This window comes from Lithobates pipiens, unplaced genomic scaffold, assembly GCF_037356315.1.
Source record: "Lithobates pipiens isolate NorthernLeopardFrog02 unplaced genomic scaffold, aLitPip1_a1.2 Scaffold_27, whole genome shotgun sequence".
NCBI classification, from domain to species: Eukaryota; Metazoa; Chordata; class Amphibia; order Anura; family Ranidae; genus Lithobates; species Lithobates pipiens.
The window spans coordinates 157,216,835-157,241,787 of NW_027507788.1; the positions used below are offsets into that span (position 1 = coordinate 157,216,835).

The 24,953-nt window shown below is 45.2% G+C and overlaps 1 protein-coding gene across 1 annotated transcript in view; it reads right to left on the reverse strand.

Annotated features, from left to right (window-relative positions):
- LOC143934276 (nicotinamide N-methyltransferase-like) overlaps nucleotides 1-24,953 on the reverse strand; it is a 57,708-nt gene that overhangs the window by 10,002 nt on the left and 22,753 nt on the right. Inside the window, exon 2 of the mRNA XM_077457741.1 lies at nucleotides 10,951-11,158. Within this exon, the coding sequence (XP_077313867.1) occupies nucleotides 10,951-11,158 (208 nt within the window). The remainder of the gene's footprint in view (nucleotides 1-10,950; nucleotides 11,159-24,953) is intronic.

Consider the following 24,953-nt stretch of genomic DNA (forward strand, 5'->3'; position numbering starts at 1 on the left):
TGGCATTGTGATTGTTTCAGGGGTTACGGAGGGTCATCTGTCAGTGACCAAGTTGGAGGTACTATAGAAGGGGGTGTGTGAGGCCCAGGGACGGCGTGAGGTACAGTTGAGGACTTTGCATTCATTGCTGGGTAAGTTCAATTTCACCTGCCGGTTTTATTCCAATGAGCGGGTTTTGGCCAACGGCTGCCGTCTGCTACAGTGGGGGTTTCAGGCCCTGGATTATTTAAACAGTTAAATGCGGAACATAGGGAGGGTTAGAAGGTTTGGTACGAGTTCTTGGCCACATATAACGGACGATGGGTGGATGCCAGGTCAATGGGAAAAGAGGTCACGAACACGGCGGGGTAAACAGGTTTGGGGGAAATTTCTCTTTCAGGGGCAATAGAGTGAGGAAATTTGGCCCCAAGTTTGTTGGGTGGAAGTGGGGTGTTCATTCGTAAACTTGTGCTATTGGAATTTTTCCAGTGGTTGCGGCTATGGAGCTGGGGTAAGGGTCATGCAGGAACCTGACACGGAGTTGAATTGTGATTATGTGGGTGTGGTTACGTGGTCAACCACATGTCCGCATTGTCACAACTGGTCATACAGTGGCTATGCCATTTTGTGTTGCATTAGGTGCAGTTGAACATTTTCTATATGCTATTCATCTTGCAGGCTTCGGAAACACGGGGGGGGGCTTACTCGTGCATCTATTTTCGGTGGGATAGGTTCAGAGAGTTAGCCAGACACAGAGGGGGAGGAGTTCCCTACTCGGGCTGGATAGGGAAGATGGCATTGGAGTCACCACGGGAGGTAACAGGGCAGTCAGCCAGTGAGTCCACATGGGCGGCTTATGTAAAGGTATGAAAAGAAGGGTGGGTTGTTCGGTGCAGGAGTCTGAGGTCGAACATGGCTGTGTGGGGGCTAAGGTTGTTGTTGGTACTGTGGTTCCAGGAACTTGGTAAACGGGGTTGGTATCTGCCATCGAGTGGAAACTGGTGGGTTTTTGGCTTTTGTTTAACCTGCTGTGCAGGGTGGATTGAAAAAAGGAGTTTGGGTTGGACAATAAATAAAAAAAAAAAAAAATGATCAAAGGGTTAGAGGGGTGGAGGTGCTGCTGTTTGTGTTACCAGGATTCAGAGTAATAAAAAATAGATAAAAATAAAATAAATAAATCATGAAATAATAAGAAAAAAAAAGGAATAAAACGTTTAGAGAGTTTCTAGGGTTTGGAACAGATGGCATGGGGTGCAGTTCATGTGGCACAAGGCTGGGAAGTATTGGTCGAGGTTCCAGTTTGGGTAGGTGTTCTGAAAATGCCACTGGGACGCAAGGTTGGATGGTGCAGAATACGCTTCACACTCCTTCCACATCGGGGCAGCTTTAGAAGCTGCCAGATATGGGTTGGATGAGACGGCGGTAAGGAAGAATGGTAGGTGGGAAGCAAAGCGATTACGCACTTACCTATGCCTTCATGTGGTGGTGGAATAAATAATAATAATAATAAAAAAAAAAAAAACACACGAGTGGGGGAGTAGTCTGTACATACGAGCTGTGTTGTTTGTGGTATGGGGTTACATTGGTTTACTTTAAAGTTGGTGCTGCCTTTGTTTGCCGTTTTTTTTTTTTTTTGTCCAGATGGAGGACTTATACGCCTTGTCTGGATTTTCTTTGTTATCTGTATGTTTGTTGGGGGGGGCCAGAAGAGCAGATGCAAGATCGGTTGGCAGACAGTTGGGTAGTTAGAGGAGGGAGGCATGTGTTCACTGGCTAGGTGTATGGGGGTTGAGGTGCAGCAAGGTGATATGGGAAGTGGAACGTTAGGTGCGGCGGGATAAACCGCCGGCCATTTGGGTTATGCATGCAAGGGGTAATGCTTTTGGGTTCGAATGATCAGGGAGCTGATCTCGTACGTTAAGTCAGATATTTTACGACTTCGTACAGTTGTCTAACACTCAGGTGGTTGGGAGGTTGTGGCTCAGAATGGGGGGCCTGGTGATCAGGAAAGTAGAGGTGGAAACTAATGTGGGCCTGTAATTGAGGGTGTTAGAATACACCTCTAGGTAGTGGGGATAGTTTTCTGGGCTCTGGGACTCAAAGATGGGATCCAGCGGGCCCCGGGAGTGTGGGGGAGCCCTTAAGGGTAAGGTATCATCCTTGCGGGCTGTGGCGGTGTTTTGTTGGTCTTTGACGGTGGCAGTAAACATATGTGATGGAAAGGGGTGGGGGGCTCATCGGTAGTATGTGCCCCTCCGATGTATTCCAGCGAAAGGTTAGCTGGAATACTGTAATGGTTGCACTGCGGGAAGGGGGTTGTCTTCGAGCTGATTATCCGCTGGAGGCCTATCATGTGGAAAAAGGTCCCGCAGTGTATTGGTGGAATATGTGTTGGAGTTCCGGGGTGCCGTCAAAGACCAACAGACTGGAGTTGAACAAGTTGTTACGGAGGTGATATTTTGGTATATATTTGATATTGGAGTTATTTATATGGTGTGAATAATAAATAGGCTGCTATGGCCATTTATACTCCAAAATGAAGGTGTGGTCTCATCATTTTAGAAGGGTAAGAAATGGGGATGGTGGAGTACAAGTGGTATAGCAGTAAGAGGCAAGTTGGGTACCTCTAAACTACACTGGTCAAGGTCAGGGGAGGTTTTTAACCACTTTCAGACCGGACCATTTTGCTGGCTCAACCTCCCTGGCGGTATGATTCAGTCTGGAATAAGGTGCTGAAAGCGGTACAATTATTTTGCATGGAAATCTGGCGTTTTATTTTGTAGTCTTGTAATTCTTAGGAATAACGCTCTGAAATCTCTTCAAACCAGAGTCTAGCAGACATCCCAGGTATGATAAAGTTTATAATATAATAAAGAATAATAAAAATTATTCAATAATGTAATCAAATCCCAAAAAAACTGAAAAAGGGACATGTTTTGGTTGCTATGGACAATCTCCAAATTCCAGGCAGAAAAAACAGTATTTATAATATAAAAGTGTATGCAGGGCACTGCACAGACCACTAGGGACAAAGGGGTGTGTATTTTTTTAATACAGCACTGTAATCTGTAAGATTACAGTGCTGTGTGTGTTTTGTGTGTTTTTACTTTTTTGAATTTGCCGCCGTTCTCCGCTCCCGTGCGTCGTAACGTCGCAGGGAACGGAGCTCGGCGGCATTCGGCACTGTGAATCGAGCGGAGGACAGCTCGATCACACAGCGCGGCGGACATCGCTGGATCCAGGGGACAAGGTAAGTAAGTCTCCCTGTGTCCTCCCCTGCATCCAGCGAAGCGATCCTGAGTCTGGCTCGGGGTTACCGCTCCTGAAATTAAAATCCCAACCCGAGCCAGACTCGGGATTACCGCTAGGAAGGTTAAGACCAGACCACTTTTTGCAATTCGGCACTGTGTCGCTTTAACTGACAATTGCACGGTCGTGCGACGTGGCTCCCAAACAAAATTGATGTGCTTTTTTTCCCCACAAATAGAGCTTTGTTTTGGTGGTATTTGATCACCCCTGTGGTTTTTATTTTTTGCGCTATAAACAAAAATAGAGCGACAATTTTGAAAAAAACACATTATTTTTTACTTTTTGCTATAATATCCTCCAAAATATATAAAAAAAACTTTTTTTTTTCCTCAGTTTAGGCCGATACGTATTCTTCTACATATTTTTGCTAAAAACAAATCGCAATAAGCGATTATTGATTGGATTGCGCAAAATTTATAGCGTTTACAAAATAGGGGATAGTTTTATGGCATTTTTATTGATCATTTTTTTTTTTACTAGTAATGGCGGAGATCAGGGATTTTTATTGTGACTGCGACATTATGGTGGACACAGACATTTTTGACCAATTTTTGGTACCATTGTCATTTATACAGCAATCAGTGCTAAACAAATTCACTGATTCCTGTGTAAATGACACTAGCAGTGAAGGGGTTAACCAGGGGGTGGCAGTGTAAGGGTCAAGTGTGTCCTAGGGTCGTGTTACTAACTGTGGGGGGATGGGTTGTGTGTTAGTGAACACTGATCTCTGCTCCAATCGCATGGATCAGAGATCAGTGTCACTTGTTGCTAGGCAGAATGAGGAGATGCTGTTTACATCTGCATCTCTCCGTTCAGCCTCCCACGGCGAACGAGTCCGCGGGACCCGCGACCGGACTCACAGGGGTCCCGACCGTCACACACGAGCGCCACCAGCGGCGCGCATGCGATGGCAGGGCGGCAAATACAAATGCACGTACCTGTACGCCAATTTGCCTGCCCGTGCCATTCTGCCGATGTACATCAGCTTGCGCCGGCTGGGAAGTGGTTAAAGTGGTTTTCAATCTAAAGTTTATTTTACCTTAAAGCGGTTGTAAAATACGTTTTTTTTTTTTTTATCTGAATGCATTATATGTATTAAGAAAAAAAGCCTTCTGTGTGCAGCAGCCCCCTGAGCCCTCCTAATACTTTCCTGAGTCCATCTCTATTTAGCGATTTTGCAGGAGTGTCTAGGTTGCCCAAGACTTTCCCTCCTCATTGGCTGAATCAAATTCAGTGAGCCAATGCGGAGAGAGAGGGGACGGGGCCGGGTCACAGGGAGCTGTGGCTCGGTTTGGGTGCCTCCATAGCAAGCTGCTTGCTGTGGAGGCAACCAGCAGGAGAGAGGGGCCAGGAGCACAGGAGAGGGACCCAAGCAGAGGAGGACCTGGGCTGCTCTGTGGCAGAACCAGTGCACAGATCAGGTAAGTATAACATTTTTTGTTATTTTTAACCCCCAAAAAAACTAGACTTTGCAATCACTTTAATGCATTCTCTGTATTAAGGTAAAAAACCTTTTATGTGCAGCCCCCCTACTCCCCTAAAAATACTTACTGTGATGGGAGTCACTTTGGGCAGGGGGGCCCATGGAACCCAGCTTACCTTAGAGAGGTTGAGAAACCCTGGTCTCAGCTCCACAGGCCCCTCTAATGTGTAAGTGTAGGGTGACCGAGAAAATGAGGGACAACTACTTAATGGACACTGAGAATTGGGTTTGGATTACTTCAAATAGGACAGTAATATTTATTTAGTAATATTTAGTAATATTTATCAACAATATCTCTCAAGAAATATATGAAGACTATTCCTGGTTTGTTTGATACATGTTCATTGAAAGAGCTGGTCACATTGATCTCTGTTTCATGTACTCCAATGTATGAGCCGGACAGTGTGTTGCTGGTGGTCTCTTGCTATTGTCTGTTTATTAAAGAGGAAGTAAATCCCGATGAGTTTTACTTCCTCTTTTGCTTCCCGCAAGCCCTGCAAATGAAAAGCATAATGGGCTAGTATGCATCGCATACTAGCCTATTATATGACATTTACCTGCAAACGAAGTTCACGTTTTCCCATGAGTAGGGCACGTCCATCTTTGCCCCTCTTCCTTCTGAGGTCACGAACTATGGCTCTGACTGGCCGGAGTCGCATGACGTCACTCTGGCCCATGCGCGTGGGAGCCATCATTCGTTACACACACTGGGGAAGAAACGGCACGGTGGTCCGTTTCTGCACAGTGCATGCGCCGATGACGACATTGGCGCACTACACGTGAAATATCTCCTAAATGGTGCATGTTTAGGAGATATTTCCACTACCTATAGGTAAGCCTTATTCTAGGCTTACCTATAGGTAAAAGTCACCAAAAAAGGGTTTACAACCACTTTCAGACGTTATGTGTTTTCTGCTAAGCTTGTATGTCTGGTGGTTAATTAGGTCCTTTATTATGTGATTAATCACAACATTGTCTGGGTGGGCATTGAGTCATCTAGACTGCTTTAGGTGAGTAGTTAATTAGTTCATGTTAACCACTTGCCAGCCGGTGCACGCTGATGTACGTCGGCAGAATGGCACGGACAGGCAAATGGGCGTACAGGTACGTCCCTTTAAATTTGCTGCAGTGCCATCGCGTGCGCACGCCGGTTGGAACCTCAGTGAGTTTGATTGCGGGTCCTGCGGACTCGATCGCCGTGGCGATACCTGCAATTGCCTCACAGGGAAGAAGAACGGGGAGATGCTAATGAAAACAAGATCTCCCTGTTCTGCCTAATGACAGTGTCACTGATCTCTGCTCCGTGTGACACACTTAACCCGTACACTGCCACCTAGTGGTTAACCCCTTCACTGCCCATTGTCATTTACACAGTGCATTTGTATAGCACTAATTGCTGTATAAGTGACAATGGTCCCAAAAAAAAAAATGGCCGATGTGTCTGCCATAATGTCGCAGTCACGATAAAAAAAGAAATCACTGATCGCGGCCATTACTAGTTAAAAAAAAAAAAATTATTAATAAAAATGCCATAAAACTATCCCCTATTTTGTAAACACTATAACTTCTGCGCAAACCAATCAATAATCGCTTATTCAGATTTTTTTTTTTTACCAAAAATATGTAGAAGAATACGTATCAGCCTAAAGTGAGGAAAAATTTTTTTTTTTATATATTTTTGGGGGATATTTATTATAGCAAAATGTAAAAAATAATGACTTTTTTTCAAAATTGACTCTTTTCTTTTGTTTATAGCGCAAAAAATACCTGCAAAGGTGATCAAATACCACCAAAAGAAAGCTCTATTTATGGGTTTGGGAGCCACGTCACACGACCGCGACGCAGTGCCGAAACGCAAAAAGTGCTCTGGTCTTTGGCCTGCAAAATGGTCCGGAGCTTAAGTGGTTAATTATGTTTCTGGCTACAGTTTGTATTGTTAGGGTAATATGATCAAGATTAAAGTATGTGTCTGAGTTTCAATAAACAGTTCTAGATCTCATGCAAGCTATTGTATGCTATGTGGCTAATATATATGGTATCTATGTTCATACTGGAGGAAGCAGTATACCGACGGAAGCACTCAAGCAGGGTGCTGGAACTGTTCCGTCACACTTACTATACCCAATCTAAATTCTGCACTGTGCTTGAGAGCATTGGCTTTTACTGTCAATCAAACCCAGTGACAAAGGGGAGGTAGGAGGGACCGAGCAGCACTGTTTGTGTCAGTAGATGCACACAGTGTATCTCAAGATACTGACGGGTTTGAGTGCCTTAAAGCAAATGGCAGGCAGGACTGCTGGCGGGGGACCGCAGATGATGAGGATCAGGTCTGCTCTGTGCAAAATCATTGCACAGAGCAGGTAAATAAAACATGTTTGTTTGTTATAAAAATCACTTTAAATTTGTGCACAGTGTTTATTGGGACTTTCCTGTTAATATTTTCATGTTTTGACACTGACCTTAAAGTTGTTCTAAAGGCAGAAGATTTGATCTTAATGCATTATATGCATTAAGATAAAAAACACTCTGTGTACAGCAGCCCTCCTAATACTTACCTGAGCTCCCCCTCGATCCAGCGATGTTGCACGAAAGCCTCGGCTATCCGGGACACTCCCTCCTAAGAGCCAATGAGGAAAGAGAGGGGACAGGGCTGAGCCTCGACTCTGTGCCTGAATGGACACACAGAGCGCAGTGGCTCAGCTAGGGTGCCCCCATAGCAAGCTGCTTGCTGTGGGGGCACTCATCAGGAGGGAGGGGCCAGGAGTGCCAAAGAGGTACCCTAAAGAGAAGGATCCAGGCTGCCCTGTGCAAAACCACTTCGCAAAGCAGGTAAGTATAATATGTTTGTTTATTTATTTTTTGTGGTTGGGTCACACTTTTTTTGCACTATGATATTCTTTAATGTGATCTAATTCTAAGTTGCCTAAATGTAAAGAAAATAGGAATGTATCTCACCAATACTATTTGGGACATCTATTTTGATATGTGATACTGTCCCCAAGCCACCCCCATCAAATCATTCTCTGCAGCTATTACCTTTTGTACCACCACCCCCTCCCTTTAGAAGGTAAGCTCTACGAGCAGGGCCCTCCTGTACCTTCTGTATTGTACTGTAATTGTGTTGTCCCCCCTATACATTGTAAAGCGCTGCATAAATCGTAAATAATAATAATGTGATTGAGCAATTTCACAGCATTTATTGATGCATTGTTAATTGAGTAATTCTATAGCATTTATTTATGCATAAACACACACACATACATACATACATACATACATATATATATATATATATATATATATATATATATATATATATATATATTTTCCTATGGACCGATCAATAATTCCTGTGGCTAATTATATATTACATCTTGCGCCCTCTTCGTGCCCCTTCTCCAGTCTTTTTTTAGTTCTGGGTCCCCCTCCCACACAGCTCCCTGGCTGGCGTGCTTTGTGATTTGCCTCCTGAAGTATTGTGTTTTTATTTTCAAGCTGATTTGTAAGTGCACTGTGTGCCTGCTTTATAGACTGAAAATATGATTTTATTTAAATTTTTTTGCCTTCTCACTATATTTCATAGATATCTTGTCGGTAGCACCCACTCCTGAGGAAGTGAATTTATATTTACAAAACGTGTTAAAAAATAGAAATACGCTTTTTGTATCAATTTGATTGTATGAAAACATCCTTGAAAGCATTTTGATGGAATGAATATAGAAATATAATGAATACTCAGAAACTCGGCTTTCTAGTTTCACCCAAACTCTTGTGTAATTAAATCTTTTATTTGTATACTAATACATTGTTGTTTTAAGTTTAATTACTTGTGTGTTGGTGATGAGCCTTGAAAGTTTGAAAAAGAAGAATCCATTTATTCTAATTCCCCCGTACACACGAGCGGAATTTCCGTCTGAAAAATCTTGGATGGTTTTTCCGACGGAATTCTGCTCAAGGTTGGCTTGCATACACATCTCACAAAAGTTCTCTGAACCTTCGATAGTCAAGAACTCAGTGATGTACAATATTACGACGAGCCGAGAAAATGAAGTTCAATGCTTCCGAGCATGCGTCGAATTGTTTCCGAGCATGCATAGGAATTTTGCGTGTCGAAATTGCTACAAACTATCGGAATTCCATTTTTTTCCATTGAAAAAATAGAGAACCTGCTCTCAATCTTTTGCTGGCAGTAATTCTGCCAGCAAACGTGCGATGGAACATACACACGGTTGCAATTTCCGACCAAAAGCTCTCATCTGAATTTTTGCTGTTGGGATATCCGATCGTGTGTACGGGCATAATAGTGAGCATTTGGATTTTCTATTTTTTTTTTTTTTTTTTGGTGAAACTAGAAGCACTTCTCCTCTCTGTAGCACCACTTAAAGGATGCCTCAATTCAATAGGCAGAGTGGAAATGGTATGCCAGTCACTGGAATGCTCTCTGCATTCTGTCAGCTGGCACTGAAAGAAGATATCCAGCACTGATTCAGATGCAGAGGTAGCAGAGGTATATGGGTCCCATCTGGGTCCCAGCAACTGTGCTACGAGGCATCCTATTGGTAACTTCACAGCCCAATCTTTAATGCTGCTGCAGTATCCCTCTGATAACCAGAAGAGACTTCTGGGTATCAGTGGGAGAGAAGTGCTGACTCCACCCAGATACCATAGTGATGGAATGCTTCTGGCCACTAACCACCAATGCTGGACAGTGGGTTACCATTCCAGCCAGCCATTAATCACCAAAGCTGGAGGGGGTCCCAGCCAGTCAGTTAACTGCAAATGCTGGAGGAAGGGGTGGGGGGGTGGGGGGGGTTATTATTCCAGCCAACAACTGACCACCAGTGCTTGGGTGGAGATATTTTTTAGAGTCGGCCATTGAACACTAATACATTTGCCCAAAATGTTTATCGTCTTAAAAAAACATGTGTAGGGGGTTGGAGTGTTGCATAGTTCTCTATTATTGTGACCTCACTGGGGGTCCAACTGATGATCTTAGGCAGGGGCCCACTGCATTCAGAAAACACCCCTGCTCTTCTCTCTGCTACTCACTTCCCCAACACGTTTTTCTCTTCTCATCTCCTCTCCTCACTTCCTCTCCTCCCCTTCTCTCTCTTCTCCTCTCCTGTCCTCTCCCCTCTCCTCACATACTCTCTTTTCTCTTTTTCTTGGCCCCACCGATTCTCTGTTCCTCTCTCTACCTGCTCTTATCCACTTTTCCTCTTTCCTGTTTTCTCCCCTTTCCCTCTCCTCCATCTTTTTTGCTGGGGATCACACGCTGCATGCCAAAGAAGATTCTTCTAGTGTTACTACTTTTGATGTTAGTGAAGTATTAAGGCATGACATGTGAAGGACTTATCCCCCCAGTCTCTTCCATCCCCCTAGTAAAGTCTCCAATCCCTCCCCACAAAAAACGTAACAAGGTATTGGAGTAAATGGCCTTGCCGGCCTTTTATTAACAAATTAACATAAACATAAATAAATAACATTTCTTTAAAATAAAACTTTATAATAACCTTCTCTGTACTTTTTATGGGTCTTGGAGGGGAACACACACCACTGGTCACTGCGACAAACTTTGTATCAACTTTTAGGTCTCCAGTCGCAAACCCCTGACTGTGAGACGGTACCCAACCTTCGCAGTGACCTACCTTTTTCACCCCTTCCTGGTTAACCCCTTGTAACCGGAAGGTATCTGATACCCCAGCTGGGTAACAACCATGTTATATCTCCATATAACATACATCTCCTCCTCTTCCTCACAGACCCAAACCACTGCCACTACCGCCCCTATTAAATCCACTCTACATAAGGGAGAGTGGGTGGGAATCTCTCTCCCCGCCACTCGCGACTGACGTCACTTCCTTCCCTTCGCCTCCTTCCTCTCCCGACGAACAGATCTCCTGCTGAGGCACCTCCCCCTTTCTTAAGGGAACGTGCCTCAGCCACCCCCCTGGCAGCGTGACTGTGCAGTCCGCACATGTCATGCTGTCCCTGCTCTGATCCTCTGCTCCGGGACTCCCTTTATGAACATACTTTTTTATTCCCATGTATTATCATCAACAATCAAACAAATGTTTTAAAGATAATGTCTGCCCCCCCCCCCCCCCCCCCCCAGCATTACTGGCTCATCACACCAGGCATTTAGCGTGACTCTTGAAAAAAAATTGCCGATACGTCACCTCTTTCCTGCCATTTCTGTAACAAATGTAGAGGCGTGTGACCAATCAAACGCTCCGGTTCGGCTGTTGATCCATTTTTTCACTTCTATAATACAGTGATCAGTAGGCTTGAGAAGGATGATATCTCTGAAATATTCCTGCGCTGAATAAAGATGATGAATGATGGGACCAAGACTGATGTCAATTAGCACTTCTCCTTTAATGTCACCTGGAGTAAAAGATTTAAAACAACCTTCAGCGACACCTTCAGGGAGAGCTGTGCAATAGTCTATGCAATGCATTTGATTTCAGAACAATTAAAGCACAACTGTGTTCCACTTGAATATGGTTAATTGCCGGCAAGAATGCCTACAGTAATTGTACATTAAAAATTGTTCACACACAGTGCTGGGACAAGGTCATCCAGTGCCCAGGGTGAAGTTTTCACCCCCGCCAGGGGGCGTGTCTCCAGTGGAGCCTTAATTTACATCAGGTGTCCCCAATAGAGTCTCCCTTTATATCAGCTGTCCACAATAGAATCCCCCTTCACATCAGGAGTCCCCAATAGAGTTCCCCTTTACATCAGCGGTCCCCATGTTCCCAAGGTGTTGCCACCCCCCACTTTCCTCCTTGTACTGGCAGATTGGTACTCACAGCTTCTCCTTCCTCTCTACGGTCATGTGACAAGTCACGTGACAGGGGGGGAGAGAGGAAGGACGACACAATCTGCAATCCTTCTTCAACAGCGCGGCACTGAGATTGGGACAGCACTGTCTCAGCGACGGCTCTTTTCCGACTCATGTATTGAGGCTACAACCATGATCTTGGTACCGTATACTTCACAAGCCAATTCTTTCATGTAAAAGTGACTTGAGCTTTATCACTTTTACAGGCGATGGAAGGGGCTCTTCCTGCCTTTGCCACCTTTCTGTGGCTCTCACATCCCCTAAGGAAGCCCAGGACTGATCAGACCAAAAGAATCAGCTGCACTGCAAAGAGTGAGAGGAAGTGACATTGTTCCTCCTCCTCTGTGATGTCACAAACTGGAAGCAACGAGGATTTATTCCCTTCTGGGTTTGGTTTCTTTATTTACAAGCCATTACCGGCTTGTAAAGTAGCCAATCAAACTGATCTTGGTTTGATTGGCTGCTTTGGGGGCCAGAGGAAAAATCTGGGGTCTAAAACATCTCTGCAGAAAGATAACCTGTTACAGCCCATGCTATCACAAGGGGTGTTGTTCATCCCTTGTGATAGCAATAAAGTTGATAAAATGCCATAAAAATGACAAGACAGCGCAAAACTCCCCCAAATTACCCCATTTTGGAAAGTAGAAAGTAAAGAAAAAAATTATTTTTTTATTTTCAATTTTCAAAACTTTGTGACAACAAGCGAGATCTGCAAAATACTCACCATACCTTTCAACAAATAGCTTGGGGTGTCTACTTTCCAAAATGGGGTCATTTGGGGGTCGGGGGGGGGGGGGGTTGTGCCATCTGGGCATTCCATGGCCTTCGAAACTGTGATCGGCAATGAGGAGTGAAAAAAATAATTTACACCCTTAGAAAGCCGGAAGGCGGTGCTTGGTTTTTGGGGTCCCGTACACGGCTAGGCTCCCAAAAAGTCTCACACATGTGGTATCCCCATACTCAGGAGAAGAATGTATTTTGGGGTGCAATTTCACATATGCCCATGGCATGTTTGAGCAATATATCATTTAGTGACAATTTTGTGAAAAAAAAATATATATATATTTTTCCCGCAACTTGTGTCAAAATATAAACTATTTCATGGATTCGACATGCCTCTCAGCAAATAGCCTGGGGGGGTCTACTTTCCAAAATGGGGTCATTTGGGGGGTGGGGTTTGAACTGTCCTGGCATTTTATGCACAACATTTAGAAACTTATGCCACACATTATCCACTCTTCTAACCACTTGAAGACAAAGCCCTTTCTGACACTTTTTGTTTGCATGATTTTTTTTTTTTTGCAAGAAAATTACGTTGAACCCCCAAACAATATATTTTTTTTAAACCAAAAGCCCTACAGATTAAAATGGTGGTTGTTGCATTTTTTTTTCCACACAGTATTTGCACAGCGATTTTTCAAACGCATTTTTTTGGGAAAAAATACACTTAATTAAATATTAAATTTTAATGCACTTAAACACACTATATTGCCCAAATTTTTGATGAAATAAAAAAGATGATTTTAGGCCGAGTACATGGATACCAAACACGACATGCTTTAAAATTGCATACAAACGCACAGTGGCGACAAATTACATTGGGGTCTATTAGACCCTAGATCTTTCCTCTGCCCTCAAAGCATCTGACCACACCGTTTGGTGTGATAAAATGCTTTCCCAATTTCCCAATGGCGCTGTTTATATCCGGGAGGGGGGCATTCCCTCCCACTGCTTGTAAAAGCAGTCTAGCGGCTAAATAGCCGCTAGGATTGCTTTTACATGAAAGCCGATCACTGGCTGAAAAGAATGATACCAAGATGATACCTAAACCCGCTGGCATCAATCTGGTATAACCATTCAAAGTCCAGCAACATACCAGTACGTTGCTGGTCCTTGTTGGACATATATTGTAATCTTTTTTTTCATGCAGCCTGTTGGCTGAACAAAAAAAAGAGATTAAATTGGTGGGTATGACCACCATTAGAATACCTCCCTTCATCCACCCACTTCTAATGATGGGCATACATGCACCATTTATATATGCCAAAGCATGGGGGCATAGCCTTCCGCAAAAAAGTTATGCCGCGTACACACGGTCGGACTCCATCGGAATTTTGACCGTATGGACACGGCATTAGGCGCAAAATCTCTCCTCTGCCCCTGCTGCCCCATGCTTCGGCATATATGCACTTTTTTTTTTTAACTGTGGTGGTGAAATCACCTCCTACAGCGTTGGAGTCACGGCTTTATGTATCGTGGGAGCAAACGCTGTTGCCGTCAAGATAAATAGATCCGCGCTGCAACTGAATGGCATACCTGCTAAGCAACTTATGGGGGAGAGGGAGAGAGGGAGAGAACTATTTTTGGTTTTTATATTTTAGATTTTTTTTGTGTTTTTTTACACTTTTTTTGTAACTGTAACAACTGTAACGGTTCGGGTCTCTCAAAATGCGATGGCATCTTGGGAGACCCTGTGTAAGCCCCTGTACACACGGTCGGAGATTTCCACAACCAAATCCGTCGGATTTTGCCCGTCGGATTTTGTCCGTCGGATCTTGTCCGAAACTGTTGCATACACACGGTCGGACAAAGTTGGCGAAAAATCCGATCTTTCAGAACGTGATGACGTAATTTCGTTACGATGGCACTATATTCAGGCTAGTAGCCAATAGCTTTGATGTAGGAATTTAATCTCAGCATGCGTGGCACTTAGTCAGATCAAAATTCTCTACACATGATCGGAGTATGTCCGATCAGTCCAGTTGGTCGGGAAATATTTCCAACATGTTGGAAAATTGGGTCAGACGGATATTCAGACGGAATCAGTCCAATGCATACCACACACAGTCGGATTATCCGACGACACGGTCCGATAGGACACATTCCGACGGATTCTCCGACCGTGTGTACAAGGGCTTAGTGTGTCCTAGCCTGTGAAATGCTGTACCCTACGCTAAAACTTCACTAGTGTGTGGTAGCATTCAAAACATTCAGCAATGCAAAAACCAGGATTGCCAGGACACCCATTCTTCTTTGGGGGGCTCGTTGGGTAGGGGTACTCTCGAGGACATACGGAAAATGCCTCTCATGCAGCTGCCTGGCTTACTTCATTTGGTTGGGAATGGTGAAGGTTCAGAACCGTCTGGATACAGAAGGTCTGTGACAATCTCTTTCTGGAATATAAGATAGGATAAAGTCCTGCCTGAAGCTCTGTATAGCACCTGACCGTTCAGAAAACATTCTTATTATCCCTCCACTTCATAGCGAGCAAGTTATTACATTGCAAGATGGCTCTCTCCCCCAGCCTAAGACGAGAATCGACAAGTTTGCTGGGGAAAGCGCCGGCGATTAGGTCGCACGGTGCCACATGCTCCAGTCTGCTGATCAAACAAATGACTAAACAGTGGCACACTCCTGTAATAATTGTCCACGTACAAGTGGTACCCCTTTCCGAATAAGGGTGACAGCAAGTTCCACACTATCTTGCCAGCACTCCCTATGTTATCTGGGCAGTTCTCTGGCTCTAGGTAACTATCTTTTCCCTCATAAACCGTAAAGCTCCATACATAGCCTGTTGCCCTGTCACAGAACTTATAGAGCTTGATCCTGTATCTGGCACGCTTGCTGGGAAGGTACTGTTTGAAAGACAAGAGGCCAGAAAATGTAATCAGGGACTCATCAACGCAGACATCTTGATGGGGAAAAAACAAGGCTGCAAAACGTTGGTTGAAGTGGTTTATGAGGGGCCGAATTTTGCAGAGCCGATCGTATTCACCACAAGATCTGCTCGTATCATTTCCTGGAGAACACGGGCATATAGTCAATTGGAATTTATGTATGCCCATGTTGAGGGAAAGGCCCAGAAAGGTCTTAAATTCGGAAATCGTAATTGGTTTCCAATCTCTGGCAAGGGAAGGCAACTGGGGATTAGAGATGATGTGTTAACCAGCATATAAATTTGTTTGGTCCACAATAGATCTATAGAGATCTTCCATGAAAAACAGCGAATAAAAATCAAGTGGCGTAAAATCATCTGTTTCCACCTGAATACCGGGTTGGGCAGTGAATGGCGGAAGTACGGGTTCTGCAGAAGTGGTGGGCACCCAATCAGGATTGGCGAATTCTGCAGGACGGACACTATGGGAACGACGGGCCTGCCTTTGTCTTCTTCTTGGTGGCAGCGGGACACTACTTGTGCTTGCCACCTCGCCAGCTTGAACTGCACTTATGGGACTCGCCACGTCACCACGTGTTACTGCAGTGCTGGATGTACGTCCAGGGTGTACTAGTGCTTGCCAGTTGACCAGAAGGAATAGCGGCGCTAGTACAGTCTCTCTGCTCCATACGAGGGACCTGTGGTTCTTGCACCTCAACAACATCAGAAAATCGGGATCAGGTATGCCTGACCTTAGCAGGGACCTCACCTTAGTCATCAGAGCTATCTGTCATGGAGCCGCTGTCCTCTACAGGATCATATTCTGAGCCTGAATCTGACAGATGAGTGACCTCCTCTTCACTATCTGTCATGCTCAGAAACGTGTAGGCCTCTTCACTAGTGTACCTTCGATTTGCCATTTTGGGCTCTAAATTTACTGGTACAACTAGTGAGATTCACAGGTAAAACGGCACCTAGGCTGTCAGCAACTGTATAAAATGCTACCAAAAAAACTGTTATGCTGCATACACATGATCGAACTATCCGGCAGACCTAGTCTGGCGGACAGACCGCCGGACTTTGCAGCGGAGGTCTGCCGGACTTTCCGAAAGAGCGGACCTGCCCACACACGACCCGGCTTTGCCGGTGGAGTAGGTCCGGCGTACTATGGCAGGAGTCCACCGGACTTTTGAAATGAATGGACTTGCCCATACACGGAGAAAAGTCTGTTCATTTTGAGCACGGCTCCAGGTAGAAGGGACTAGCGCAGAAGTTCAATGTTGCCACCTCCATTGGCGAGATTGACACCTCGCTGGCCCCATCACCTGGTATGGACGTAAAAGGGAAGCCCTACGCCGAAAAAAATGGCGTGGGGGTCCCCCTAAAGTCCATTTTAGACCCTTATCCGAGCACGCAGCCCGGCTGGTCGGGAAAGGGGGTGGGGACGAGCGAGTGCCCCCCCCGAGCCGTACCAGGCCACATGCCCTCAACATGGGGTGGTGCTTTGGGGAAGGGGAGGCCCTGCGGCCCCCCAACCCCAAAGCAGCTTGTCCCCATGTTGATGAGGACAAGGGCCTTTTCCCGACAACCCTGGACATTGGTTGTCGGGGTCTGCGGGCAGGGGGGCTTATTGTAATCTGGGAACCCCCTTTAATAAGGGGGTCCCCCAGATACCGGCCCCCCACCCTATGTGAATGAGTATTGGGGTACCATGTACCCCTACCCATTCACCTGGTGAAAAAAAGTGTAAACAAAAAAACACAACACGTTTTTAAAATAATTTATTGGACAGTTCCGGTGGTCTTCTATCTTGGGAGGTCTTCTTGCCGGACTCCTCCGCTATCTTCTGCTAGCTCTTTTACTAGCAGAGGAGCCTGGCTTTCTTCTTCTTCATCGCCGCTGCCTTCCGGGGGTCTTCTGACTTCGGGGGTCTTGTCCCCCTCTTCGGTTCTTCTTGCCGGGCCTCCGCTATCTTCCTATAGCTCTTAGAAGACCGGGCCACCGCTAGTAAGTCGCCGCAGCCTCTTCTTCCAACTTCAGGGGTCTTGTCCCCCCTCTTCGGTTCTTTTTTCCGGGCCTCCACTTTCTTCTTCCAGCTCTTTTACTAGCGGTGGCCTGGATATTACAAGAACTTTGGAACTGGATCAGGAAGAGGAGGTAGCAATAACTGCCACTGAGCAGTCTGATGACAGTACCCAGATCAGCCCAAGGAGGTTGGTCCTCGCTGTTGCTGACGTTGATGATGACGTGTCTATGGACGTCACGTGGGTGCTCACAAGAGAGTAAGAGGAGGGGAGTTCAGAGGGAGAGATGGGCCAGCAGATAGGGAGGAGAAGCAGGCGGAACTTACATTGCACAGGAGGGACAAACCAGACTGCTAATGTATGAGGAGTGAGCCATCAACCATGTAGGGTCACATCTGGTGCTCCCAGGACACCGACACATGGCTCTGCAGTGGCCTCTTCTCCTCCTCCTACTCCATCCTCCCTCTCCTCCTCGGCTGACTCCTCCTTTTCCGCTGCTACCGTCTCTTCCGCTGCGCCGCCCAAGATCCCCAGAACCTATTCGACATGCCAGGTGAGATGCTGTGCTGTATCTGTTGTGCCTGGAAACCAAGAGCCACACTGGCCCTGCACTCCTTTCAGCTTTGCGTTCACAGGCAGATCAGTGGCTAACACTGCTCAATTTGACAGTTGGTAAAGTGGTGTGCGACAACGGTGCCAATCTGCTGAGCGTGTTGAAATAGGGCATAATTACACATGTGCCATGCATGGCACATGTCTTGAACTTGGTCATGCAGCGATTCGTTGTAAAATACCCTGGGGTCCAAGACGTCTTGCGGCAGGCAAGGAAAATCTCGGCCCATTTCAGAAGATCTTACACGGCCATGACTCGCCTTGCTGACATTCAGCGGCGGCACAATCTGCCCCTCAGATGTCTTATTTGTGACTGCCCGACGCGATGGAACTCAACCTTGTATATGCTTGATAGGCTGCTCCAGCAGAAACGTGCAGTTAACTACTACCTGTACGAACTCTGCGGCAGGACAGGTTCTGGGGAGCTTTTTTTTTCACTGTGCCAGTGGCTGCTCATGAGCGACACATGCAGACTTCTGTGGCCATTTGATGAAATCAGTGGCATTGTACCTTACGCCTTCTTTATGGAGCGTGCATTGCATCGTATCATTGATCAAGCCATCGAGGAGCGGGAGCAGGAAGATGAGGAAGTCGCAATGCTGGAGGAATTCCCAGGGGGGGCTACTCCATCTGAGACAGGTCAACAGGAGTCTGAAGAGGAGTCAGAGGAAGATGGTGCCGGGGTGGATGAGGAGGAGCAAGAAGAGCATGCTTTAAACCTTTCTGGGATCCCTGTTGTCCGTGGATGGGGGGAGGAGAACGAGGACGACATTATCCTGAATGATGAGCAGGAGCCAGGCCACCACTTTCTGTTTAGTGCAAATGGGGGCCTTCATGCTCCAGTGTTTTAAGAGGGACCCCCGTATAAAAAGCATAAAGGGCAAGGACCAGTACTGGGTGGCAACGTACTTGGACCCCCGGTACAAACAAAAAATGCCGGAAATGTTACCACTATAACAGAGGGTTGTCAGAATGGAGCACTTCCAGGCCTTTGATTAGAGAAATGCTGCATTCTGCTTTTAAGTGCGCTGGCAGAGGAATTTCCATTCACAGGGAAACAGTTGCAACAGCCTGCAAGAAGACTGCGGTTTGAAGAAGTGTTGGTCGCTTCTGATATGAGATCATTCTTTCAGCCGACCCATCGACAGCTGTCATCTGGATCCAGCATCAATGAACGCCTAGACCAACAGGTGTCCGACTACATCGGGTTAACGGCCGATGTGGACGCTTTGAGAAGTGATGAACCCCTGGACTACTGGGTGGGCAGGCTTGACCTCTGGCCAGAGCCTGCACAATTTGCAATGGAACTGTTGGCTTGCCCCTCCTCCAGTGTCCTGTCCGAAAGGACGTTCAGCGCAGCAGGGGGGGGGGATCATGAGCGCACTCGCCTAGCTCACAACAGTGTTGACTACCTCACATTTCTAAAAATGAATGAGGCATGGATCTCAGAGGAATTCAACACATGTGACCAGTAGACCATGTTTGATTCAAATTCCTCATGACAGGCCACAAATATCCGCTACCACCCATAACAATTCATGGTCCCTGTCTTAGGTAAATACAGCGGCTTAATAGGCCTTTTATGTCAGTTGAATGCCTAATTTTTTGGGCTTGTAATGGCCGAAACGTATTTATCCTGTGAATGCCTAATGTACCTCCAGCCACAGAATACAAAGTTCTTTGCTGTCAGGTGAACGCCTGTTGGCCAATTTTTGGGGCCTGTACTGGCTGACACTTACTTCTTTATCCAGGCTGTGAATGCCTAATTTTTCAGATACGGACCCATTTTACAGATGTGTGAATGGACCCTATATGTATTTGACATGTATTTAAATATTATAAATATTACCTGGAGGTTTTTCATGTTCGCCTGCCATTAAAATGAATGCGACCTGCCACGAACCTGCGGTTCGCAAACATTTGTGCGCATTTGCGAACCATCCCACCATGTTCGTCCATCACTATTGGGCAGTCTTTTTTTTCCAAGCAAGCATTATTTTGTTAAAAATGGGAAACAACTCACGGTAGCCGAGGCTCAAAGTACTCGTCATCTCCCGCATCGGAATTGGAATCTATGTCCGAGTCTTGTAACTCCTCTGCGGGTAAATAGTTCCTGGTAGTGGTGTTCACGGCTCTCCAACACTTCTCTGCAGCTACCATCTTCCACTTGTTTTGGTTCAGCGGGCCTTGGGGGCGGCCTGCCTCCTATACAATAGGAGGTTCTTTGCTGTTTCCCCATCTCCGGACCAGGCACAGTGGCAGCAGTGCCCATAACCGAAACCGTATCCACGACTCCCGGGGTAGACTCTTGGGTGCGAGAGGGGACAATGTCCTTCTTTAAGGTTCCAGCAATGGTGGATGATGCCGAAACCGTGAGCCTCACAGCCAGAGCATACACGACAGCCTCCTCAGTTGCCACGCCCATGGCCCAGTCCATGTGGTAAGCCCAAGGCGATTCAGTAGGCTGCTCCACCTTAAAAACATAGTCTTTGCATCTCTGACATTGAGTAATTGGTCGAGGACTTGCTATTAGACCTTCACGTCCTCCACAGAACATACCCGAGGGCCTCAACATCCCCAGTGGTATAGAGTATGAACCACCCCTGTGGCAGCAGGCGGATTCCTGTGTCAGTCAACACGGTGCCGGGCATCTGCATACCCATAGGACCTCTGACCGATGGCATCCTATGTCCTGGAACAGATGTTACACCCGGAACACGGAACATAGTTGCTCAGAAACTCCCTTTTCTGCAGCAAAGTAAACGTGACTAGCTTCATTCTCTCCCTGCAACACACTCACAAGGTTCCTCGTGTCGGAAGACGAAACAGGCATAGACTCCTCCCACTGGCTCCTCTGGTTGCGCAACTTTGCGGGCTTTTCTGCAGGGCTCCTCCCACACTTACGCACCACAGTGAATGTCTTTGCCTTAGTCAAAATGGCGCAGTCCAAAAAAACTTCACCCTCTATTCCAATAAACTCACATGTATGTTTTTCTCCATTGCGAGAGGTAACAGCAAATCCCGGACTACGAGCCCCCACATGTAGCACTTACCCCCGAAGGAGCGGCTGAATTTTTCTGGGCTTATCGATTACCTCCACCAGCTCGTAACTCGTTGTTCTTGTCTAGGGGTTCCCAGGGTTGATGGCCCAGTAACTGCAGAGACTGACACTTGAATTCATTTTTTGGATTTTTATTGGCATAAAACAGTTGAACAAACTCAGTCTCTTTGTTAGGAATAGAGGGCATAAGGATAAAGCTCAGGTGCTTGGAACTGCTGACTTCAATAAAAGTCTCTCTGTACATAATCCAGGGAATAGCCACTCGCAACTGGATTCTTTAACTGTTGGATAAATCCTTGACCTTGGATCTAGCAGCCAACAAGTGATTCTAGCCTTACAAAGTCACTCTCTCAGACTTGGTTGAAAAACTTAGTTGCAAATGGAAGGATAGAAGTAGGAACTTTTCTTACTGTACCAGAATCTTGCAGCTGGTCCAGCGATACCGTAAGAAATGTGGATTCAATTAATGTCCATGGCAGCTCAGCTTCCAGGCTCTTACCGAGCAGCCGGCCTCGTGCGTGGCCCTCTTACTGAAGAGTCCTCCCCTGGTTGCATGTAGAGTTGCTGGGCCTCTCCAAACCTGAGACGGCACTGGAACACCTTAGAATCCTCCTTTCAGTTACTGTGCCTTGAACTAGCCAGTTCTGAGGCTCGGTTACGGATGGATCCGCACCCCAGGCCATGAAGGCCTCTAGGGGCTGGTCAGGAGGATGGGGTCAGCAAAAACTTCTGGACCCAGAACCACGTGACTTCAGCACCATAACCACTTAAGCCCCGGACCAATTTGCAGCCAAGGGACCAGGCCCCTTTTTGCGATTCGGCACTGCGTCGATTTAACTGACAATTGTGCGGTCGTGCGACGTGGCTCCCAAACAAAATTGGCGTCCTTTATTCCCCACAAATAGAACTTTCTTTTGGTGGTATTAAATCACCTCTGCGGTTGTTATTTTTTGAGCTATAAACAAAAATAGAGCAACAATTTTTCTTCAGTTTAGGCCGATTTGTATTCTTCTACATATCTTTGGTAAAAAAACAACAAAAAAAAACGCAATTAGCAATTATTGATTGGTTTGCGCAAAAGTTATAGCGTTTACAAAATAGGGGATAGTTTTATAGCATTTTTATTAATCTATTTTTTTTTACTAGTAATGACGGCGATCAGCGATTTTTTCATTTTTTATTGGGACTGCTACATTATGGCGGACACATCAGACATTTTTGACACATTTTTGGGACCATTGTCAATTTCTTTATTTTTTCCCCTTTTTTTTCCTACATATAGGCAAGAATGGAATTTTACATAAACAATCTGAATATCATACATCGAATTTCCATATTTATACATAGTAAAAAAAAAAAAAAGAACATAACAGTTCGTTCTATTACCTTAACCTCTTACTTCCCTTATAGTATAATATATAAATCCAAGGAAAAGAAAGCTAAGTTAATGGTAATATATGGGGACGGCGTCGGAGAAACTCCTCTCTCGGTCCCACATACCTTATATCTGGTCCTGGGTTGGTACTATTCCCAGCCAGGCCAGAGTTTTATTGTTATCCTCTTATTTCTCATCTCCCCCCCCCTTTATTTCCATCCTTGTTTTTCTCCCCCCCCCCCCCCCAAAAAAAAAAAAAAGAAACCGAAATAAAATCCCCCCCCAAACCGCCCCCCTCAGCACCCCCACAGACCAAGAAGGGGAGGGGGAGAGGGAGAGGGGAAGTTCTCATCTCCTTCCCCTATATCTCCCCCTCCTCCCCCCTAGATCGCATCAATCTGTCTCTTTCCCTCCTCCGACGAGACATAAAGATTCCATGGTGTCCATATTTCCAAGTAGGTTTTTCTTCTTTTCCTAGCTGTCCATATTAGGTCTTCCATCCTGTTCACCTCCTCAACTTTCTTCAGCCACATGCTCACACTAGGGGGTTGTGTTTGTTTCCACCTAAGTGTTATACATGACTTGGCTGTGTTTACCAAGTGACACAGGATGGAATTCCTATATATATTTCTGCTGGGTCCTCCCGTATTTCTACTTCACTAAATTTTTGAATAATCTCTCGTACGTCCTTCCAGTATTTCTCAATTTTTGGGCATGACCAAAATATATGTAGAAAATTTCCCACTTCTTTCTGACTCCTCCAACACTTATTTGATATATGAGGAAAATATTTTTGAAGTTTTTCTGGTGTTCTGAAATAATTTTATAATTAGTTTCTTGTAGTTTTGTACATGTTGCTGTTTTAAAAATAGATTGTATCATATATTTCTTCTGCTCCTCGGAGAAAGTCCTTCCTAGATCTATTTCCCACTTCCGAAAGAAGGGTAGCTGAGAATTTTCTACAGGTTTAATCAATAACGCGTACATTTTCGAAATTACATGCGTAATTGGCTCCTTTTCCATACAGAGTTTCTCAAATGGCATATAGCCTCGGTCTAATAACTCTGACGCTATCTCTGTTCTTAAGAAATGTCCTAGTTGTGCCGCCTGCCAGAAATCTAATTGATAGGGGCCTTTTCTATCCATCATCTCCTGCATTGTTGGCCATTTGCCTATTTTTATGAAATGCGAGGCTTGATATATTCCTTTTTTAATCAGCTTGTCAAAAGGTCCTTTCTGTATGCCTGGTATAAATCGGGGATTACCTAATATAGGGACTAGAGGTGAGTTCTGTGTCGATATCTTATTCTTAACTAAGAGATTGTAACATATCTGTAGTGTGGGTCCTATTGTAGGGTGTAGCTTCGTATCCAAAGTCAGGTTTCTATAGCACCAAGGTGCTCTATGTAATAGCTCCCTACATTGTGCTTGCTCTAAATTTACCCATATTTTCTGATCTCCATGTCGACACCAGTCCAACAGTCTGCCTAGATGTATTGCCTGATAGTATTTTTATATGTCCGGAGTTGCCAGTCCCCCGTATTGCTTCGGTAGTGTTAATAGTGTCCTCCGTATCCTTGGTTGTTTATCTGCCCAAATAAATTTCATAAATAATGTTTGTATAGTTCTAAAAAATTTCCTTGGCATTAGGATTGGAATTGCCTGTAGGAGGTACAGGAGTTTTGGCAGAATATTCATCTTGATTATATTATTTCTTCCAAACCAAGAATGTATTCCCCTGTGCCATCTCTCCAGGCATCCGCGTACCATCTTCAATACCGGCGCAAAATTTAATTCATATATTTTATTGAGGTCTGTTGCAATCATTATTCCCAAATATTTCAGGCCTTGGTCCGTCCAATTAAATTTGTAATTCAATTTTATTAGTCTCGTCATTTTCTCTGGGACTGCTATCATCAAGGCTTCTGACTTGGAGCAGTTTATTTTAAAGTGGGATAGTATACTGTATGTCTCAATTTCCTTAAATAGATTTGGGAGCGAAATTGTCGGATTCGTCACTGTAAAAAGCATATCATCTGCATATGCTGCCACTTTATTATGAGTTCCTCCTATGGTTATTCCTTGGATATCCCTGTTAAGCCTTACTCTACATACACACATGCAGTGGTTCAAGGGTCAACGCAAATAACAAAGGGGACAATGGACATCCCTGTCTGGTCCCATTTGTTATCGGAAAAGATGAAGATACCACTCCGTTTACTCTTACTTGAGCTGTAGGTTTTTCATACAAACTTGCTATCCAGCCTATCATTTTCCCCCCTAGCTTTATATGTCGGAGTACCGAGAACATGAACCCCCACCCTACCCGATCAAAAGCCTTTTCTGCATCTGTTCCTAAAAATATGCAGGGGGTCTCGGCAGAATTGGCTATATGCATTAAGTTTAAGGCCTTGATAGTATTGTCTCTTGATTCTCTTGTTGGGACAAATCCCACTTGGTCTTGATGAATCAGAGAGGGCAAATACTGTTGTATCCTCAAGGCTAGTAATTTACTGAATATTTTCAGATCCGCGTTCAGCAAAGATATTGGCCTATAACTTCCACATTGTTTCGGGTCTTTACCTTCTTTCTGTATCACTGTAATTGTAGC